Consider the following 17,447-nt stretch of genomic DNA (forward strand, 5'->3'; position numbering starts at 1 on the left):
TACTACGGCTGTGCAGCCTATGCCAGGAACGTCTTGGTACACTAGCTGCATCACCAAGTCCCAGCCCAAGTGAGCTCATGGGGCTCAGCTGGACACTGCGAGGTAGCGCAGACGCGTAATGAAGACAACCGTCATGGAAAGTCTAAGAGGGATGCTTGTTCCGCGGACGGCCCGGACAATGAAGAATTGGCATGCCACCCCCTCTCTCGCCCCCCAGCTGATGCCAAGCGGGCGGCCGGCAGCTGGCAGATGAATAGTGGGTCTGTTCCAGCAGCTGCGTTTCCTGGTCCAGCGACTGGAGAGGCTCCGCGAGCACAGAGTTCCCGGCTACTTGCGTTGTCTGTGGAGGGAGAGACCCGAGGGCAAAAGGATGGCCTCAGAAGGGGAGAGCATCAACCTCCAAGTGAGTCCAGCTTGGGGAAATACCCATGGGAGGGAAAAGTGGGAGGGAAGATCCCCACAGCTGGGGAAATAGCCACCGCTCCTGTCACTCGCGCCTCAGCTTTGGCAGCCTATTTCACTTGAAAACTCAGTGCTGCTTATTTCCACTGCTTGCCTTTGAAGAAAAGCTAGTGGTGGGATCTCTGCTCTGTTCTGCCAGGAGCTGTTATGAGCCTTTTCCTGAATGGGATGGGGTAAGAAGAGGGGGATTACTCAGACGAGCTGCTTTTTCTTGGAGAAGGAGGGAAGCAGGGGCAAGAGTTGGTGTTCAGCTCTCAGAAGGAGGCAGCACAGACTTTACGAGCTACAAAAATCTGAACTGCTCCTCATCTCACAAAGCCTCTCTCTGTTTGGCAAAAAGTGCTCCCAATCTGGGGAGGAGAAGAAGAAATAAATACAGCAAATGCTGAGGGCGCGCAGAGGCCAGGGTTTCCTATGCAGGGTTTATAGAGAAACAAAACTTGATAAAGCTCTTTCAGTTCTCTGTGTTCCTCTTCTGAGTGTTTGTGTTTTTTGAGAAGGGTGTTTCTTGTGCTCAGCATGTGCTCTAGGAAAGGGCAACTACCCAAGGGTTTGGAAAGAGAAACTGTTAGAACTGAAATGGAATCAAACTTCAGAAGTTCAAAAGTCCAGATCTGCACTTCAGACAACTCTGGAGAAGGGGAGAAGGCAAAGCGTTGCCTGGGGCACGGCTTCCAGCCCTGGGAAAGTCAGCAGCACCGTCCAAACTTTGTAGCTGTTTTTTTCTCTCCGTAATGGTCTTAACATCCTCAGATGCAAAAGTGGGGAAGTCCATTTGGGATGGTCTCCATTTTTATTTCTTTGGCCCATTTCAGAGAAACTAAAATGGAAAGATTTGTGCCCTAGGAAATAATCAGGACAATTATCCCAGAGGTGGGTAAGTAGACTGCAAAGAAAGGGCTAGGCTTCCTGATCCTGCATATCGTAAGGAGAAAGAGGCAGGGTTACCTCAGCTGAGATATGAGGTGCATAGCACACTTTTTAAGACCCTGGAATACTTGTGCTCAGATAAGAGGCAGGATAACCAAGGAAAATACATAGGTAGCTTTGGCAGTTGGTGAAAATGGTTGCTATTCAGGATTGAGAAAAAGAGAAGCTAGACTTTCCTAGAACTAGTTAAAATGGGAAAATATATAGAAATCTGTATGTCAGGAATTGGGGATGGTGGGCAGAGGGGACAAGAAAATTATGTTTAATAAAAACCCAGGTTAACTCCTCATATTTTAAACCTTTCCACAGAATAAAAAGTTTCAGGTCTATGTTGGATTTGTAATCCAGTTTTCATAGGTGAAAGAATCAATTCCATTGATTAAAATGCTTATAAGCTTCTGAAAAATCTGGATTTTACTTTTTTCTGCAATCAGACTTTTCTCTTTCCTGAGGTTAAATGAAGAGCCAAAAATGATCCTCAGTATCTTCAGCCAAAAGTTAAGATCTTCAGCAAAAGCGAATAAGCCCCAAAGGGCAGCAGTTCCTTGAGTTATAAAATTAAAAAATTAAAAAGAGCATACATATATGTTTCTAGAGCAGGAAGGTGTGAGGTGTTTCTATCCACCTCTACACAGGTTCCCACAAGAAAAATCATTCTACTGAGATTTTCCTTGTGTCACTTTACAGGAATTTCACAAAGCCACTAGAAAATACAAAATATAGGCAAATACACACAGATTCCTGCATGCTTATGACCAGGAAATATACGGTGCTGGCAAGGGAGGGAAAGAGCATTACATACTACCACAGAGCTGCAACAAGTCTCTCAGTTGAAAGTACGTTTCAAAGCCTCTGCTGAGTCCCTGAACATGGAGCAGGTGTCTTCCTGAGAGTTTCCAGCTGTGGGTTTATAAGCAGCCCTGCGGGAATGCGCGCTGCCCGCTCTGGGGCGGTAACGTGTGGCTCTGCTCAGAAAGAGCTCCTGTATGGAGCAGCACAAACAGCCATGGGAACTATGGTACAATACAGAAATCAGAGTTTTTATTTACGGGGAGTGGGTCTTGTGTCCAAAACAGTTGCACAGCACCTACTAGCATTTTTTATACAACTTTTACATGTCCAGGTTTGACAGGTAACAAGAGAATGAAAATATGAGCCTTTAGCCTAGGCATAGGAAAGAGCTAGAAGAAGTGGATGAGATTTAGGAAGGCTCTAAGGAGAATTGATCAGCCCCCGATGTTTTGGCTCATCCCAAAACATGAGAACAAGAGCTCACTAAGCAAAGTTAAAAGTCTCTATAACAGGAGCCACTCCTTCACACAGCATGTAGTCAGCTTGTGGAATTTACCATCTCCTGGAGCAGGTCAGAACATCAAGTATTGGAGCAAGCATTGAGAAGAGGTCAGGAAATATTATGACCAATAACAATATTTACAGTTATGCAAGCTAAAAGAGGTACTTTCAAATCTCATAGGCCAATGGCAAGATAAAAATAAATACCCTTTTCAGCTCCCTACAGGCACTAGCATGGTAACTGACCAGAATGCAAGTGATATTTTGCATTAGAAAAGAAAATATGCCAATTGTTCATGAGTGAGAGCTAGGACCGCTTTTTAACAGCAAGAACTAGCTCACATTAATATACTTCCTCCCTCACAAAAATTCTCTTGCTCAGTGTGTTTCAATGGACTCTGTTTTACAGTTCTGACTTCTAGGAAGGCTAAGAAAACCTCAAACTGCGCACAGAGAGATGCTAAAAGGAAATGATGCTGAAATGAAAAAAAAACCACAAGGCAGTAGAGCAGTCTCACCAGATCTACACCAGCTAGCCAAGTGCTAAAACAAAAGATAAAACTTTAACTTGAATTAAAATTTTTGAATTAAGAAGATTAGTTTACTTATTAAAAGATAAGACTTTAACATGAATTACTTTGAATTATGTATTTTTCTTACCAGACATCTCTATTTATGACTTCCAAGTGAAAGTTTCACCTTCCTCTATGAAGCATCTCCATTGACAAGAAACCAAAGCAGGTAGACCAGTAATCTGGTGAGATATAGGAGAGTATATCCTGAGATAGCTGGGACTGGAAAAACACATTTGGGGTAGAAACAAATAAAAAAAACCCAACAAGATACCTATCCCTTTTTAATTCAGGAAATAAAGGTTTACAAATTAGATTAGAGTAATGGCTTTGATAGGCATGCTCTAGCTGATTGATCTGCACTACTTCATGCTATTATAACCCCTGACTCTCACCGCCTCCCTTTCCATAGACATTTGCAGGGGGGGATAGAGGAGGAGGGAGCCATACAGGATGACTCTTTTCAGTGGCAAAAGAGCCATTAAATCTGTTTAACTGCATGCCTCAGCTGCTGCAGTTCACGATCTGGCATCTTAACACAACCCTGTTTCATTGGTGATTTAAACTAATGTACCAGACTTTGAATGGGAGCAACTAAGACAACATCCGTTCTACCACTCCCACCACAGTAGCAGTAACCAGGGGGAAGTGTGTGGACAGCTGAAATCAGTAACACTCACACATTACCACAGCTAAATCTGTCAGAACCCCAGATGAATATTGCAAAATGGAGCAAAGATTGGGGTTGATTCGAAATGGTGCCTGAGTTTTATTAGGTTTGTATTTCTGTATTTTCCTATTCATGAATGGGTGTTATGTTCTGTATAAATGGGTGTTATGTTTAAAGAATGTTCACTGGATGAATGTCATCCATATTCATATTGCAAAGGAGACTATATGTTGTTTGTTACTTCTTTCTTTTTTTAGTTTACTCTTTGGCTTAAAAATTTGTGATCCTCTGGGATGAGAGCAGAAATAATACCTCACCATTTAGGGATTCATTCATACACCAAAAGTAGAAAGAGYAAATAGATAAAATAATCATTCTGGAAAACAGATCCTACACTGAAAATTGCTGGCAGAAGTTGTTTGGTGAATACTTTGAATGCAAAGTACATCTGCAGAAATCAAGACAGGTTTACAAGCAACTTGCAAGGAAAAAAAATTTTTAAATCATTGAATAATTTACTACAAGTGCTTAGTTTGACCAGGTCTACAACGGAAAGATTTTAGACAGGCAGTTATAGACCTGAGAGTGGGGACTTTTCCAAAACGCCCACAAAGCAAATGGAAAGTCCCACTTACCACTGTAAATTCCATCTCCCACATCCCACTTTCAGACTAGTCCTGATGAGGGAATGCAGTGAGTGTGTTCACAACTGGGTTAGACTTCTGTTTTTCTGTTTTTTGGGKTTTTTTTGTGTGACTTTAATATGTGCCTTGAGGCTGTGATGTGCTTACAAGTTCTTGGCTTGGACACATATTTGTCTGCCTCTGGAGCAACAGCCAGCTTGTGCTTTCTAGTGCTGTAGGACCTTTACCCTCATTCAGCCATTTCATAGCACAGTGGCAATCTAACATTACAAACCAAGCAGTGTCTCTGTCCCAGAGGGCTTCAGTAGTGTTGTTTGGGTTCTGGGATAGCTTGTATAATTTGTGCTTGGATAATGACATTCTGTGTTGAGAGAGAGCCTTTCATTATGAAAATTTCAAGTAGTTCAGAAAGAGACACTCTTGTGTCATCCCTGTAGAGTGTGTGCAACTCAGCCATCAAGAGCTGGAGGAACTTATCTCACCATGTTTATAACAGAACAGATCCAATTGCTAGAGCCCCTGAAAAAGGATCCCACCTCCCACTCCCAGTGGTGCACTCCACTGGCTGTCGCATTCCCATCGCCCTGGCAAAGTCAGTTCAGAGAGCTAAACTGTGTGAAAATTAATCACTTTTGGGTAGGGTTAGTTTTCTTTTGGTTTGCAGTCCTGAACTGGTTCCTGTGAGGATCAGACAAGTGCCAACACCAGCACCCAGGAGGGCGGGACTGTGCAGCCAGGAAAGCGTGTGGGGAAGTGGCAAGATCACTCATTTCAGATCAATTAGCTGAAGGTCAGGCTGCAGCCCAAAGGTGGATGTCGCCAGCAGTAGARGTACTTGGATTGCAAGATTTAGGATTAAAATTTGAGAGCAAAGTCTTTATAGGGCTAGCTAGAGGGTTAGACAAAGATTCAGTGTGCCTTGGTCAGTCAGAAGACAGGTGTGAAATATGATATTGCACTTGGGGGAGAGAATGAGCCTATGCACTTCCCCCCCATCACAGGGACTCGCCAGTCTGCAAGCCTTACCCACACAGTTCCCAGGAAACATATAACACTAACACTAGAAGGCCGATAAGCGTGATGACAGCACACTGAGAAGAAGGAGATGTTTTTTATAGCCATTACTAATTGCTTCTTTGTTCTCTAGTCAGATGTGGCATTTCTCCTCTACCCTATACATTCCTCCTGCCATCTCTACCTGGACACAGTCAGCATTCCCGCTTAGGGCCAACAGTTCATTTATGCCCTTTCCAAACAGAAGGGCAGTAGTCTCTCAACTTGAGAAAGTGGACCCCAGATTTTAGGGTATTTGAGTAAATGAGGCATGCGGAGTGAAATATATACCTGGAGTTATCCCAGGGTAATCAGTGGCCTTACACTGGCGACTAATCTGGTCCCTACCACTCCACCTTGATGAGGGGTGGAAAGAAAAGTAGCAACATCTTACTGAGGGTAGGAGTCTGATCCCATGCTATGCACTCAGCAAGACTTGTCCATGATGAAATTAGGCATGTGAAGACAGTGAAGAAAAAGGGATGTGGATGTTGCTGGCTATCCTTCAATTACACAGGGATCAAACAGTGAATTAGCCTGACTGACTGATCAGTACATCTGCTCTCACTGAAACAAAAGGCATGTAGAGGCCTCCCACAGAAGAGCATAAGAGACTGTTGTTACACAGGACTCCTCCACTGGGTTTAGACTTAGGGTAGGATTAGGATGGCCCTGCAAACAGAAAGAAAAAGACAATGATTTGACATTAGAACGATCATTTCCTCTGAGGTATCTAAAAAGTTGCCTTCTGAGAGCTATAAATTGCAGGAAGGAGGCCATGCTGCCAGGGGGAATTGAATGTGCAGGATGAGGACCCCAGGCCCACTGGGGCAGAGGGCGACACCACTGTACAAGCAATGTCCTCTCGTTGGACTTGCAGGAACAGGGATGTGCAGACCTCCCTGGGCCTCCTTACTGGCTGCCTGCGGGTTGCATGTGCGTCCACAGTGACACTCTGGGGCCAGAGTATCTCTTGGGAGACAAATTCATCCTTGACATGTCTCCTCTGAAGCCAGAAGAGGTTCGCAGGAGGAGAACTGAGTCCTTTAAGTTTGTTGTGGCAAGAATTTCAGACTAACTCAACTATCACAGTTGCTTTTAGAATAGTCTTCGCCATAGCCCTTGAACATTTCTTTTGCTTCAGGCCCACACTGAGGCCCCACTGTACTCTGTGGTGTTGGTCCTTGCTCAGAAAGCTTTCAGCAATGACCAGTGCAAGAAAAAAACAGGGCACAAAGGAAGGAGCCAGAAATAAAAAATTCCCTTTCTATATTGTATATTATGAGACTGATAAACAAATCCTCTTCTTGTCATGTTTATATAGCACTCAGCCAGGGTTCGGGCTACAAAATATAGTACTAGAAATACGTGTTTTACTCAGAGCTAGAGCTATATGAGCACTCGGCTGTGGGACATTTCCTTATAAGATTTACGGCAGTCCACGTTCTGGGGTGAACAACGTGTGGTGCAGACGTTTGAGGACCTCAGCAACATAGGAGCTCAGACCACAGCTAGAAATGCTGAAAACAACTGTGCRGGAGGGGAAGTTGGTTGTATAAGAACAGTCTGAAGAAATTCAGAGACTTCAAAAGAGGGCAGAGACCAAGCTCCCCGCTGGGAGGGAGGAGGATTTCAACCGCAGTTCATACCCCACGCCGTGGGAGAGGGCTCCACTGGTGGGTGGCTATGAAAGCACCTTAACAATAGCAGCTTTCTGTCCTTTTTAGAACTTGTAGAAAGCAAGTGAGGGGAGTGGAGCGGTGACAGGCCTAGGATGCTGGTGGTAATCATACTGGTGAGGAACGGGGGAGCCTGAGGGACATGGTGGTGGCCGGGGGGGCATGCGAGCCCTTTGCATGGAGCTGTGGCTGAGGGCAAACCCACCATCCTCCTCCCGGTGCCCATGAGTGAGCCTCTATTTTGGCTTTACCCCTGTGAGGGCAGCTGAGGCCTTCCAATACTAAACCACAGCTAAAGTGAATTTCCATGACTTTTGTGAAAAAGTTTCCTCCCCTGGCGTCATTGCCTCCCATTCCTGGGAACCGAACCATGCATCTGTGTCTGTTTCCTACATTGGACAAATGGGTACGGCATCTCAGTTCATTTACCCACTAAAAATGGAAACCATCAGCCCCGGTTACTGTCTCTCAGCCCTTCTTGAAAAATCTAACATTCTTCCAATCTCTCTTCTAAGAACCAAAAGTGGGCGAAGCTGCATGCATACAATAAACCCCACACAAGTGTAAGGTTGTCCCACTACAAAAGCCATGTGAGCATTTTCACAGCCATTTCCCCATCCCTGGCTTGTGAGTCAAGTGTTTATGACACTCTCTCTGAGAAAGGAGAATACAAGCAATGAGCTCCAAGAAACTTAACACTGCCGTAATCTGAATCACCCCAGGTATGTAGACATGTAACAGAAACACTTGAACTGAACACCTGAATAATAGAAGGACAAATGTGCAAATGCTGCAAGAAATTCACATCACCGGTTACCATATAGCTTGACACACCCCTTTGAACCAGGCAAGTCATAATTCTTTGTCAAATTACATAAATCAGCTGTGTGATTCTATAATTACTGTTGTGAAGACTATTATTCTTGGGATCTTAAAACTTTCCATGAAAAATAACCCTTGGGGGAAAAATTTCTCATGAAGATTCTCAAGCCAAAGTTCAACCAATGCTGGAAATTCTGGGGGAATCCTATCAGCTGGTTTAGAGAAATGAGAACAAGAAAATGAGATGTCRTACTGGTTTGGGGGTTGTTTGGGCCCTTGTTTCTTTGTTTTTTTATTTTTGTAAATATTTATGCATATTTGCAGGATTTTTCTCTTTGCACTCAGACAACTCCAAAAAACATTTTGGGGGATAAAGAAAAAAGCCCCAAATTCACCACAGACCTTAGTCATCCTAAAAAGATAACTGCTCCTACTAGTCTGATAAGAGCCAAAGGGGAAGCAACCATCCTCTTCTAGCCTATGTTTTTCTGAGGAAGGAATGTTTCTGCAGAAAATAACAGCACTGAAATATTCCATACTCTCACAGGACTTGTGTGAGAACCAAGTCCTGCTGTCCCTGGTTCTCAAAGCACTTTGTAAATATCAATGAATTTAATTTTGCATTCCCCATATAGAGAAGGGAGTGTTTCCTGCCTATTTTACAGATGGGTAACTCAAGGCAGAGAAAATTAAATGACCACTACCATTACCCGTGGACATACAAGTAGTAAGCAACAGAAACAGGAAGGAAAGATTGATCATCTCTGTTTGGCTGAACAGGTGAATTAACATACAGCAGCAGTGTGCCCTGTGGTATCATTTTTGCTTTGCATTGGGACTAAGTTCTTTGTAATACTAATCTCCACCATTTTTTTTTGAAGAAACTGTTAAAAATTGTTTTATTCAGTCATCAGAAACTGCTCTGTTACTTCATGCAATGTAAAGTAAAACATTAATTGAAGCTCCCAATAAGAGACCAAACACAATACCTTCTCTGCTGAATGTAACTTCAACAGCTGGAAGGCAAATTTCACTGGCGCACTTTCAAAAGTCCAGGCACACAGATGTGTTTGCACCTCTTTCTAAGTGCAATTAGAATCATGCTCAACCATATTGGTGTCAGAAGCAAACCCCAAGCCAAAGTGAAGCAAGCTAAATTAAATTAAAGGTAAATTCTGACTCAGGATGATCACACAGATTCTTGATACAACCTTACTATCCTACTTTCAGTTTGCACCTTTTTTCAGCTGATTCAGATTAAATGGTCCTGCATGTCCTTGTGTGACTTCAGGCTGCAGTCACACAGCTTCTGTTGACTGGAGCTGAAGCACTAAAGGGGGTGAGTTTCATCCTCAGCACCACCACCAATTATTATTGCTTCCTCAATGCAACTGCTCAAAGTAATCGCTCTGTCAAGACTGTCTGGGCTAGGAAATCTCCATTGATGAGTGTCTAAGCTAACCCAGATCATTGTGAAAGAACTTGTTTAGGGAACATGTGCAATTGCATCTTCTTCCAAAGAAGAATTAAGTTCCCCTGTCTTCACAAGTCGGGACAGAGATAGAAACAGTAGCTCCTTTAGATAGGCCCTCAACCATCTTATTGCAATTGGATAATTGTTCTCATTCTTGCRTATTTCATGGCTGATCACCTTAGCTGAAGATCTAGTTCTTCTAGGATGCTCAGAAGACCATGAGATGTACAATATGGGCTCTTCTTAACTCAAAAGTAAAGAATAAAGAAAACAGATACAAATACAACTTGCATAGTACAAAGCACCTATTTTTTCTGATCTTTTGCCTGTGGCAATACCTTGAGTGGAAATCCACACTGAACAGAGAGACATCCAGCAACGGATTAATACGCCACAAGAAAATATAATATGCTGCTGTTATCCTGCCTTCCAATAGGAACAGATTTGCACTCCATCTTCATTTTCCTGTGCTAGATTCTTGAGAGCTGATTCTGGATCAATTCCTTAGCCTCCATTTTTGGCATGTGGCTATGAAAAAATTGCCCACAGGAGCTGTGTCAAAGGGCTTTTACTTTGCTCTTAAYGGCTCCACGTACAGTCTGAAGGAATCTCAAGTGCTCACGAAATGTGGTTTCCCCTCTGGTGTTTGCTGTTCAGCTGGCTCAGCAGCTCAACCATTTAAAACCATTGTGAGTGGATTTAGCACTTGTGAAATAATGCTGGCCTATTCAGATCCGAGAGGCACGGGCAAAGTCCACCAGAACAAGAAAAGCCCCTCTTCCCTCCTCCTCAGTCGAGAAGCCAGGGTGTAACATAGTTCATGGGAGAAAGCTACTCATATCTGGGGTGGAAGCTACTCACATCTTGGGGGAAGCAGGTATGGGCCTACCAAAATAAAAGGCTGACACATACTCAGAGAAGGCAGAAGTCTCAGCATCCCTGAAGAAAACAAACAAATAAACACCTCCTCTCCTTAAATACAGGAAGTAAATCATGAATAAAAGAAAAGAAAAACAGGGATAAGGTGAGTGTAAGACCCACCCAAAATTAGAGGTTTGTCCTCTACTTCTACCAGACAGTCAAGAGAACAGCCCCAGAACATAGAGCTTCAGTCAGGGGGTGCTTGGCAGCAAAGCAGGAAAAGCTGGAGTTTATGCTGGCTTGAGTCTCTTCAGTTGTGTCCGAAGATCTGTTTTTTCATTTTTGTGTCACTAATTTAAGAAAGGCCAGGGTCCCGTAAAGCCCACAACTCAGCAGAATCATGGGAAGAAAGAAAGACAATCAGAAAAGAACTCAGAGACCATTTCCTTCCTGGCAAGACAGGTAAAAGTTCAGTCAAAGCTTAGAGTCCACAAAATAACAGATCATGAATAGTAATCAGCAGGGGAAACATATAACTGACTAAGAAAAGACAGAGCGTTGAAAGTCCTGGAGGCCTCTGTGCCCAGAAATCAGGGAAGATGGAGTTCCCCACTTCATCCTAGCCACAACTAACAAACATAGCTAGAGGTGTTTCATCTCTGAGCCATCAATTATTCTTCTGAGACCATGAAAAGAAGAGATAGCTAATGCCATCTCTGATGTGGACGGTGTTGCAGGCATGCTGTAGATCTGTATCATTATGCATTTATATCTTCTTGAACATCCACTCAGGTCTGGACTCATAAAGGCAACTGAAAAGCAGATGGCAACTGTTCTTGGTGGCTACTAATGAAGTTAGCTTTTGGTTAGCAATATTGCTGAATAGCCTGCTGATTCATTTCCAGGCCCTTTGCCCTGCCTCCAGCCACAAACCTCCAAGCATAAGCCTGGGTTATTGAACTAGTCTTACAGTGCTTGACTTTCTAAGCTAGTGGTGAAATGGCTGCTCTCCTATGGGTTGGGCTCACCAGGTGGGGAAATGGGCTCAGGAATAGGATTTGGGCCAGCTTGGTGGTGACCTCAGGTATTTGCACCCAGGGTGGGGCAGGGGTTGAGCTGAACAGGTCATTTTAAAGTGCTTCCTGTTGCCTCACTCGCATAAGGTACAAACAGGGACATTATCTCTCCTGTGGGAGCAGCTGACTCAGATGCTCGGCCATCTGCAGGGAAAGGTGTCTCCATAGCCACCAACAGCAAAGAATAGCTAAAAAAAAAAAAGAAAAGAAAAAAAAAAGCATCGCTTTGTGGCTGCAAATGATAACAATACAATTCCCCTTTTTGTGATCCAAAAGCAATTTTTTTCTTCCTTTGCTCACCTCCCTGTTTTTTCCTGTCTGGGGAGGGCTTGCGTCTCAGCTGACCTAAGAGGTCAGTCTGTCTGTTATTGATGTGCCTCACATAATTTTTTCTAGACCCCCCCCCCCATTTTTTGTTTTACATATTATCAAATGATTTATGAAAAGCAAAGTTCAACAAACTAAACCTCAAGGGAGTTATGCAAGAGCAAGTAGCACTGAGATGTATTTTCAGCTTTGTCATGAGCTCTGTACAATTGACCATGCGTGTCCATGGACTTGGTAAGTCTATTTACAAAGTACTCTGTGATTTTCTGCTGAAAGATGTTGTGGGTATATACTCTTGCAGACCTGGCTAGAGCACTGTGAAAGGATGCCATTCCCAGTGGCATACTGCTGTTTTTCAATCAGAGGACGCTATGTCTAGCCCTCCATTCCTTCCCCCCTCTAAGAAATAAGGGGACAGTATCTAGTTGAGTAACTTCTCCAGCTATATCAGTCATTTCCATACACGTGATGTATCCAGGCCCTACACACGATGAAGCACTTTCATTTGTTATCATCTGCCCAGTGGGTGTTACTTGTAAAGCAGATTCAGCAGAAATAAGAACAACAGTTATGAGAAGTTTGTCTTAGGACCAGCAAAATACAGAGACTAAGAGGATGCTGTGATTTACTGATCACAATCTTTCTATGGGAAGATCTATGTCTTTTGAAGGCCCTCTTCTCCTCTTGGTGCATTGTGGAGGGAGGGTAGGCCTCTGTGAGTCCTTTCAGTTGTGCTATAGATGATAACATCCTTTGGGCCCAAAACTGTGGGAATATTGTATCTGTTACCAAGCAGCATTTGGTCTGCCTTTTGCCTGAGGCACCTCTATTGCATACACAGTCAACACCAACATGTTGATACCTGTGAGCAAAGGGAAATTCACATTCTGTGCTCAAATGCCTCAGGAGCAGAGGTGTTAGGAGGATGTATGAAATTAAGGTAGGGAGGGCAGGCAAGAAGAGGAAAAACTTTGCAACCACATTTAAATATAATAGAGGTAGCTGAGTGAAGGCCATCAAACACGATTGAGGATCGAAGAGGTAGCCTTTGAGACAGTATTTCTTTAGAAGGTGAATTACAAAGAAAAAACTCTTCAAAAGGCCCAACAAAAAACAAGAATATTTGGTCCCAGGGCCAAAGCTGAGGAGAACAGTTGTAAGGATCCCATTAATTATTTATCTTCCTGGCAGGTAGAAATAAATATAGATTAAGAGTTATTAGTGACAACAATCATTAATTGGTGGAAAAGAGTTTCTTTTGCCCCTCTTCTCTGATCATCATAGCAGCGGCAGCAGACAGGGTATTAGGATGCACAAACAGGACATGAGAAACTGTGAAAAAGCAAAAAGGAGCAGACTAGCATTTCTTTTTAGTTCTGCAGAGAAACAGACTGTACTGAATGCACAGGAGGGCACCACAAAACACCTTTGCAGGTATACTACAGAATGCATTGACAATAAAGTTGAGGCACTCCAATGACAGTGAGCGCAGCAGGGAGAGACAGAAACTTGAAAAGGAAAAGTGTAATCAAAAAATGAGTGAACTATGGGGAAAATGCTGCACCCTCCTCCATCACTTTCTGCTGGAGCATGTAAATGCTTCGACACACAACTAAAACTGGGAACCAATATGAGCTCTTTCTCTGATATCAATTAAATGGTCGCAACAACCATGGTGTTCTACACAGGAGCCCAGATTGCTACAGCACTTCCCAAATGTCTCTCAGAGCCAAATCCACCCAGGAAATCTCTGAAAAACACAGTTCTCACTAAGGGGATATGGGCCTCTCCTTAAATTCTGCCATGCTATGCTACAACTTCTTTTTACAAAGTTAGCTTTATCAGGTTCTTTTTCTTTGCAGGGTTGACAGTTCTCCATAACGTTGACTGAAAGCCTGGGTCCAGTTTTACACCAGTCTTCCTTTACATGGCCATTCATAGCTATGCAAAATGTTTGTATAATACTACAGGATCATTCACATCAATCTTTTTAGCGTTTTGAACCTGTTTTGCAATGGGGTTAATGAGAAAACAAAACACATCTGAATAACAAATCAAAAAAAAAAAAAAAAAAAACTAGCCAAACCTTTAATTGTAGAGCCTGAACTGCAGTTCTTTTCACAGAAACAAGAGGACTGACATTTTTCTAATCTGAGAATATAATTCTCAGGGACAATGTATGAGAAAACAGCAGTAATACACAGAACACCCAGGAACAGTTGTTGAAAGATTCCCAGGGAGTTACTTTTGGCAGGACATCAGGTTCTGATAAAATTCACTGAAAACACTAGACTAACAATAATAATAATATTTTACACAAATGAGTCGTCTTTCATCTAAGGGTCACAAGGGTTTCTACAAACAGCAATGGCTAACAAACTGCTTGAGGAGGGGGAAATGAAATTGATACCTGTAGATGTTGCCAGTGTCACCGATTTAGAAGATAGGCTATTGTGTAGAGAGTGTTAGAAGGTACAGAAAGAAAAGAGTTAACATGTATAGGCAAGCTTGGGAGCATTCTTTGTAGTGGACTTGCATAGACACAGTAACCTATTTTTCAATGTTTTCTGTAAATCAACTGCTGACATTTCACATAGACAATTTGCGCACAGGCGCACAAACCAGGTAACCAAAGATTACATTGTGCAAATACACAAAGTACTAAGTGAATTCACACACATCTACATGACTCTAATGTGAAATCCCACATACTATGCTTGCAGTTCCTGCTTTGCACCATTCTGTATGTTTTCTAGGATCAGTCTGGGACTTAAAAAATATATATATAACCACATATAACTATATGAAGAGTTAGGGTATAGAAATCAAAGATTGAAGTGGACCACTTGTGAACTGCTGGAAATTTTGGATCCAGATCCACACTTTGCAGCTGTGCCTATCTCTGCTGGGGAACAATTGCACAGTGTGGCTGCCTTTCACAAGAACTGCGATATGCACAGAACCTCACAACTCCTCCACTGCTCTTCTGCCCATTTTATGATATGATTCAACATATCACCCTGTTTTCCAAACCTTCCAAGGAAATGCTGCATCTTAGCTGTCTCACTCTGGGCCACATATGAATCTCAGGCCTACACTTCATCTATTAGACTGCAAAGGTGTTGCTGGTATTGTTATACTGGCAAAACTTCCAGTGGAAATACAGCTTCTACCAATCAAAGAAGGTATTTGAATGGTGTAGTTCACTAGTTGTCACAGGCAAAAGGTATCCTGACATAATTCTGAAAATATAAATTGCATCATTAATAGCTTTGATGGCTTAATTTGATTGCTTCTGACTTGCTGGTGCAAGTATACAATCAAAATGTTTTAGCACTGTCCTGACCTAAGTGATGTGCTGAGGTAAGTGATATTTTTCTCCAGGGTCTCTCAGTGCATATTTTACATGGGAATTACTTCTTGCTCTTTCTAGTCATTTCCACTTTCAACATCACCCTTATTTCCCACCCCAGCACTCTCCTTGGAAAGCAAAAGCTGTTGCAAAGATACAATCTGTGCCCCTAACACAAAAGACACAAAAGTCCTAGTCATTGTTTACATGAAGGAAATTATGTGAAACACATCATGCTTCCTCTATGTCATGAGGGTAAAAACAATAGCAATGAAGGTCCTGTCATGACACCCTCAGTCTAAAGCAATGACTAACCAACAGAAAGATTAGATACCAGGGTGATCTAACTGCCTGCTGCTCCCAAAAGGGGGAGGTCCTGCTCTTCCTCAGCCTTACAACCCCTTGTTCCCTCTTATCTCCTGCTCCCAGATACACATCCCACCTTGTCCTTGTGCTGGCTTTTGCYAGACCCTTTTCTAAAACAGTTCAACTCATTAAACTTGGAGAAAATGGATCACTTTTTTTAAAGTACATTTTMCCTTGGCTTAATGTGCTGAATTGTCTCAGAACTGGGTTTTATGAATGCCAGAGCGTAAGACAGCACAGACAGATTTGGAGGACCATTTGCTTTGGACAGAAATGACTATTGGATCAGCTTAGCTACAAGGTGCAACCCTCAGAGTTGTGCAGAAGATACCATTAGCTTGCTGATAGTTTCACTTTTTTATATAGATGATAACAGCTATTTTCTGAGAAAATTTGGTCAAGTATGAAATGGGGTTAGCAGAATAGATGGTATAATTCAGAAGTTGTACTCAGCTAGAAATGCAGGACAGAATAAACCTGGATTCCTTCTAGAGGTCTGCCATACAATACCACGAAAGGATGAAGGGAGATTAATAGTGATGACACATGACTGGAATAGCTCTTATGGGTTGAACATACTGCAATAACAAGACATCACAGCTACAAAGAGCTGCAAAATGCTTTCCTCACTATCAGAAATACCTGYGTCTTCCCCATGGCTTGAGACAAAATCTGTCCCTAAGGTGAAGCATATGGACCCGCACCAACCTTAATGACTCACTGCAGAATTCAGTCCATTTTCTCTGTCCTGTTCTGCTTGTTCTGGATTGGGAAGGCACCTTGTGAGAATGCCTAAAGAAGCTTCAATGCCACCTCCACTTGAGTGTCCTCAGCGCTTCACAAATGCATGTGCCTTTGTTCTTTTCAGCACTCAATTTCCACACAGAGATGAAAGAAAATGCATATGTGTAGTTCCTATCATAGGCCACAGGTTAACAATTTACAAATGGGACTTGGCAGCCATATTTGGAAACTAAATTCTGAAAAACTGAACTGTTCTCACCTTTTCAGGTTCTGGTTTTGAACTTCTCCATAGTTATGGTCAGCGATTAGAGAGATTTTGTGGTGTTAGAAGAATGGTTTGGAATTTTTCATCCAGTCATCTGCCCTCAAAACTTAGCAGATGTCTCACTGGTACTTACCTCCATTTGTTACAGAGCTAAAACTTTTATCTTCTAAGTTTCTTTTAAATTTCCACTCTGTAACCTTTCAGAAGCAGAGCCTGTTCTGAATACAAAAGAACAAACAGCAATGTGGAAAGCGCAACTCAGAATTCAAGTTTTCAAAAGTGCTCATGTTAAATTCCATCTGAGCTAATGTGCACGTATGCACAGAAGCATTTACACACATAAATCACGGCTTGCTTATATCTGGCACATGCAAAAAGCACTGCTTGGCACATTGTTTAAATGTACTTGATCTATTGGACTGAATTCAGGTCTGCAGACAATTTTGAAAAAGCTTCTTTATGGTCAGGAGACACGAAAACCTTACTGAGTATCTTGCTGATGCATGCAGGTACCAAAAATGGTCACTGTTGCCTGTCATTTCCTAATGAAGTTTTTGCAGCCTTGTATCCTCAGGATTATCAAGATAGGTGCATGTCCTTCYTGGGAAGTAGAAAAGCTATCTCCATATCCCTAATGTTATGTATTTACCCTGCACAAGTACTTATAAACAATCACAGTTCCTAAGCTAACTGCAGAGCATGACCAAGCCCTRGTTCCAAGTAAAGCAGCTACCCGGAGCAGTAAATAGTTATAGCGACTTACCCAAACTGTATAGTTTTTTGCAGTCTCACAGAAACTGCTCACCATTTTGCCTTCATATTGAGCCCCAAATATAGAAGATATGGCCAGAAAAGTC

General features: G+C 42.6%; 1 protein-coding gene across 1 annotated transcript in view; it reads left to right on the top strand.

Annotated features, from left to right (window-relative positions):
• The first annotated feature begins 249 nt into the window (after positions 1-249).
• Positions 250-17,447, top strand: part of NINJ2 (ninjurin 2) — a 46,989-nt gene continuing 29,791 nt past the window's right edge. The window contains 2 exon segments of the mRNA XM_026070428.1: positions 250-345; positions 347-403. Coding sequence (XP_025926213.1) covers positions 250-345; positions 347-403 — 153 coding nt within the window.

This window comes from Apteryx rowi, unplaced genomic scaffold, assembly GCF_003343035.1.
Source record: "Apteryx rowi isolate R43461 unplaced genomic scaffold, aptRow1 scaffold_31, whole genome shotgun sequence".
Taxonomy (NCBI): domain Eukaryota; kingdom Metazoa; phylum Chordata; class Aves; order Apterygiformes; family Apterygidae; genus Apteryx; species Apteryx rowi.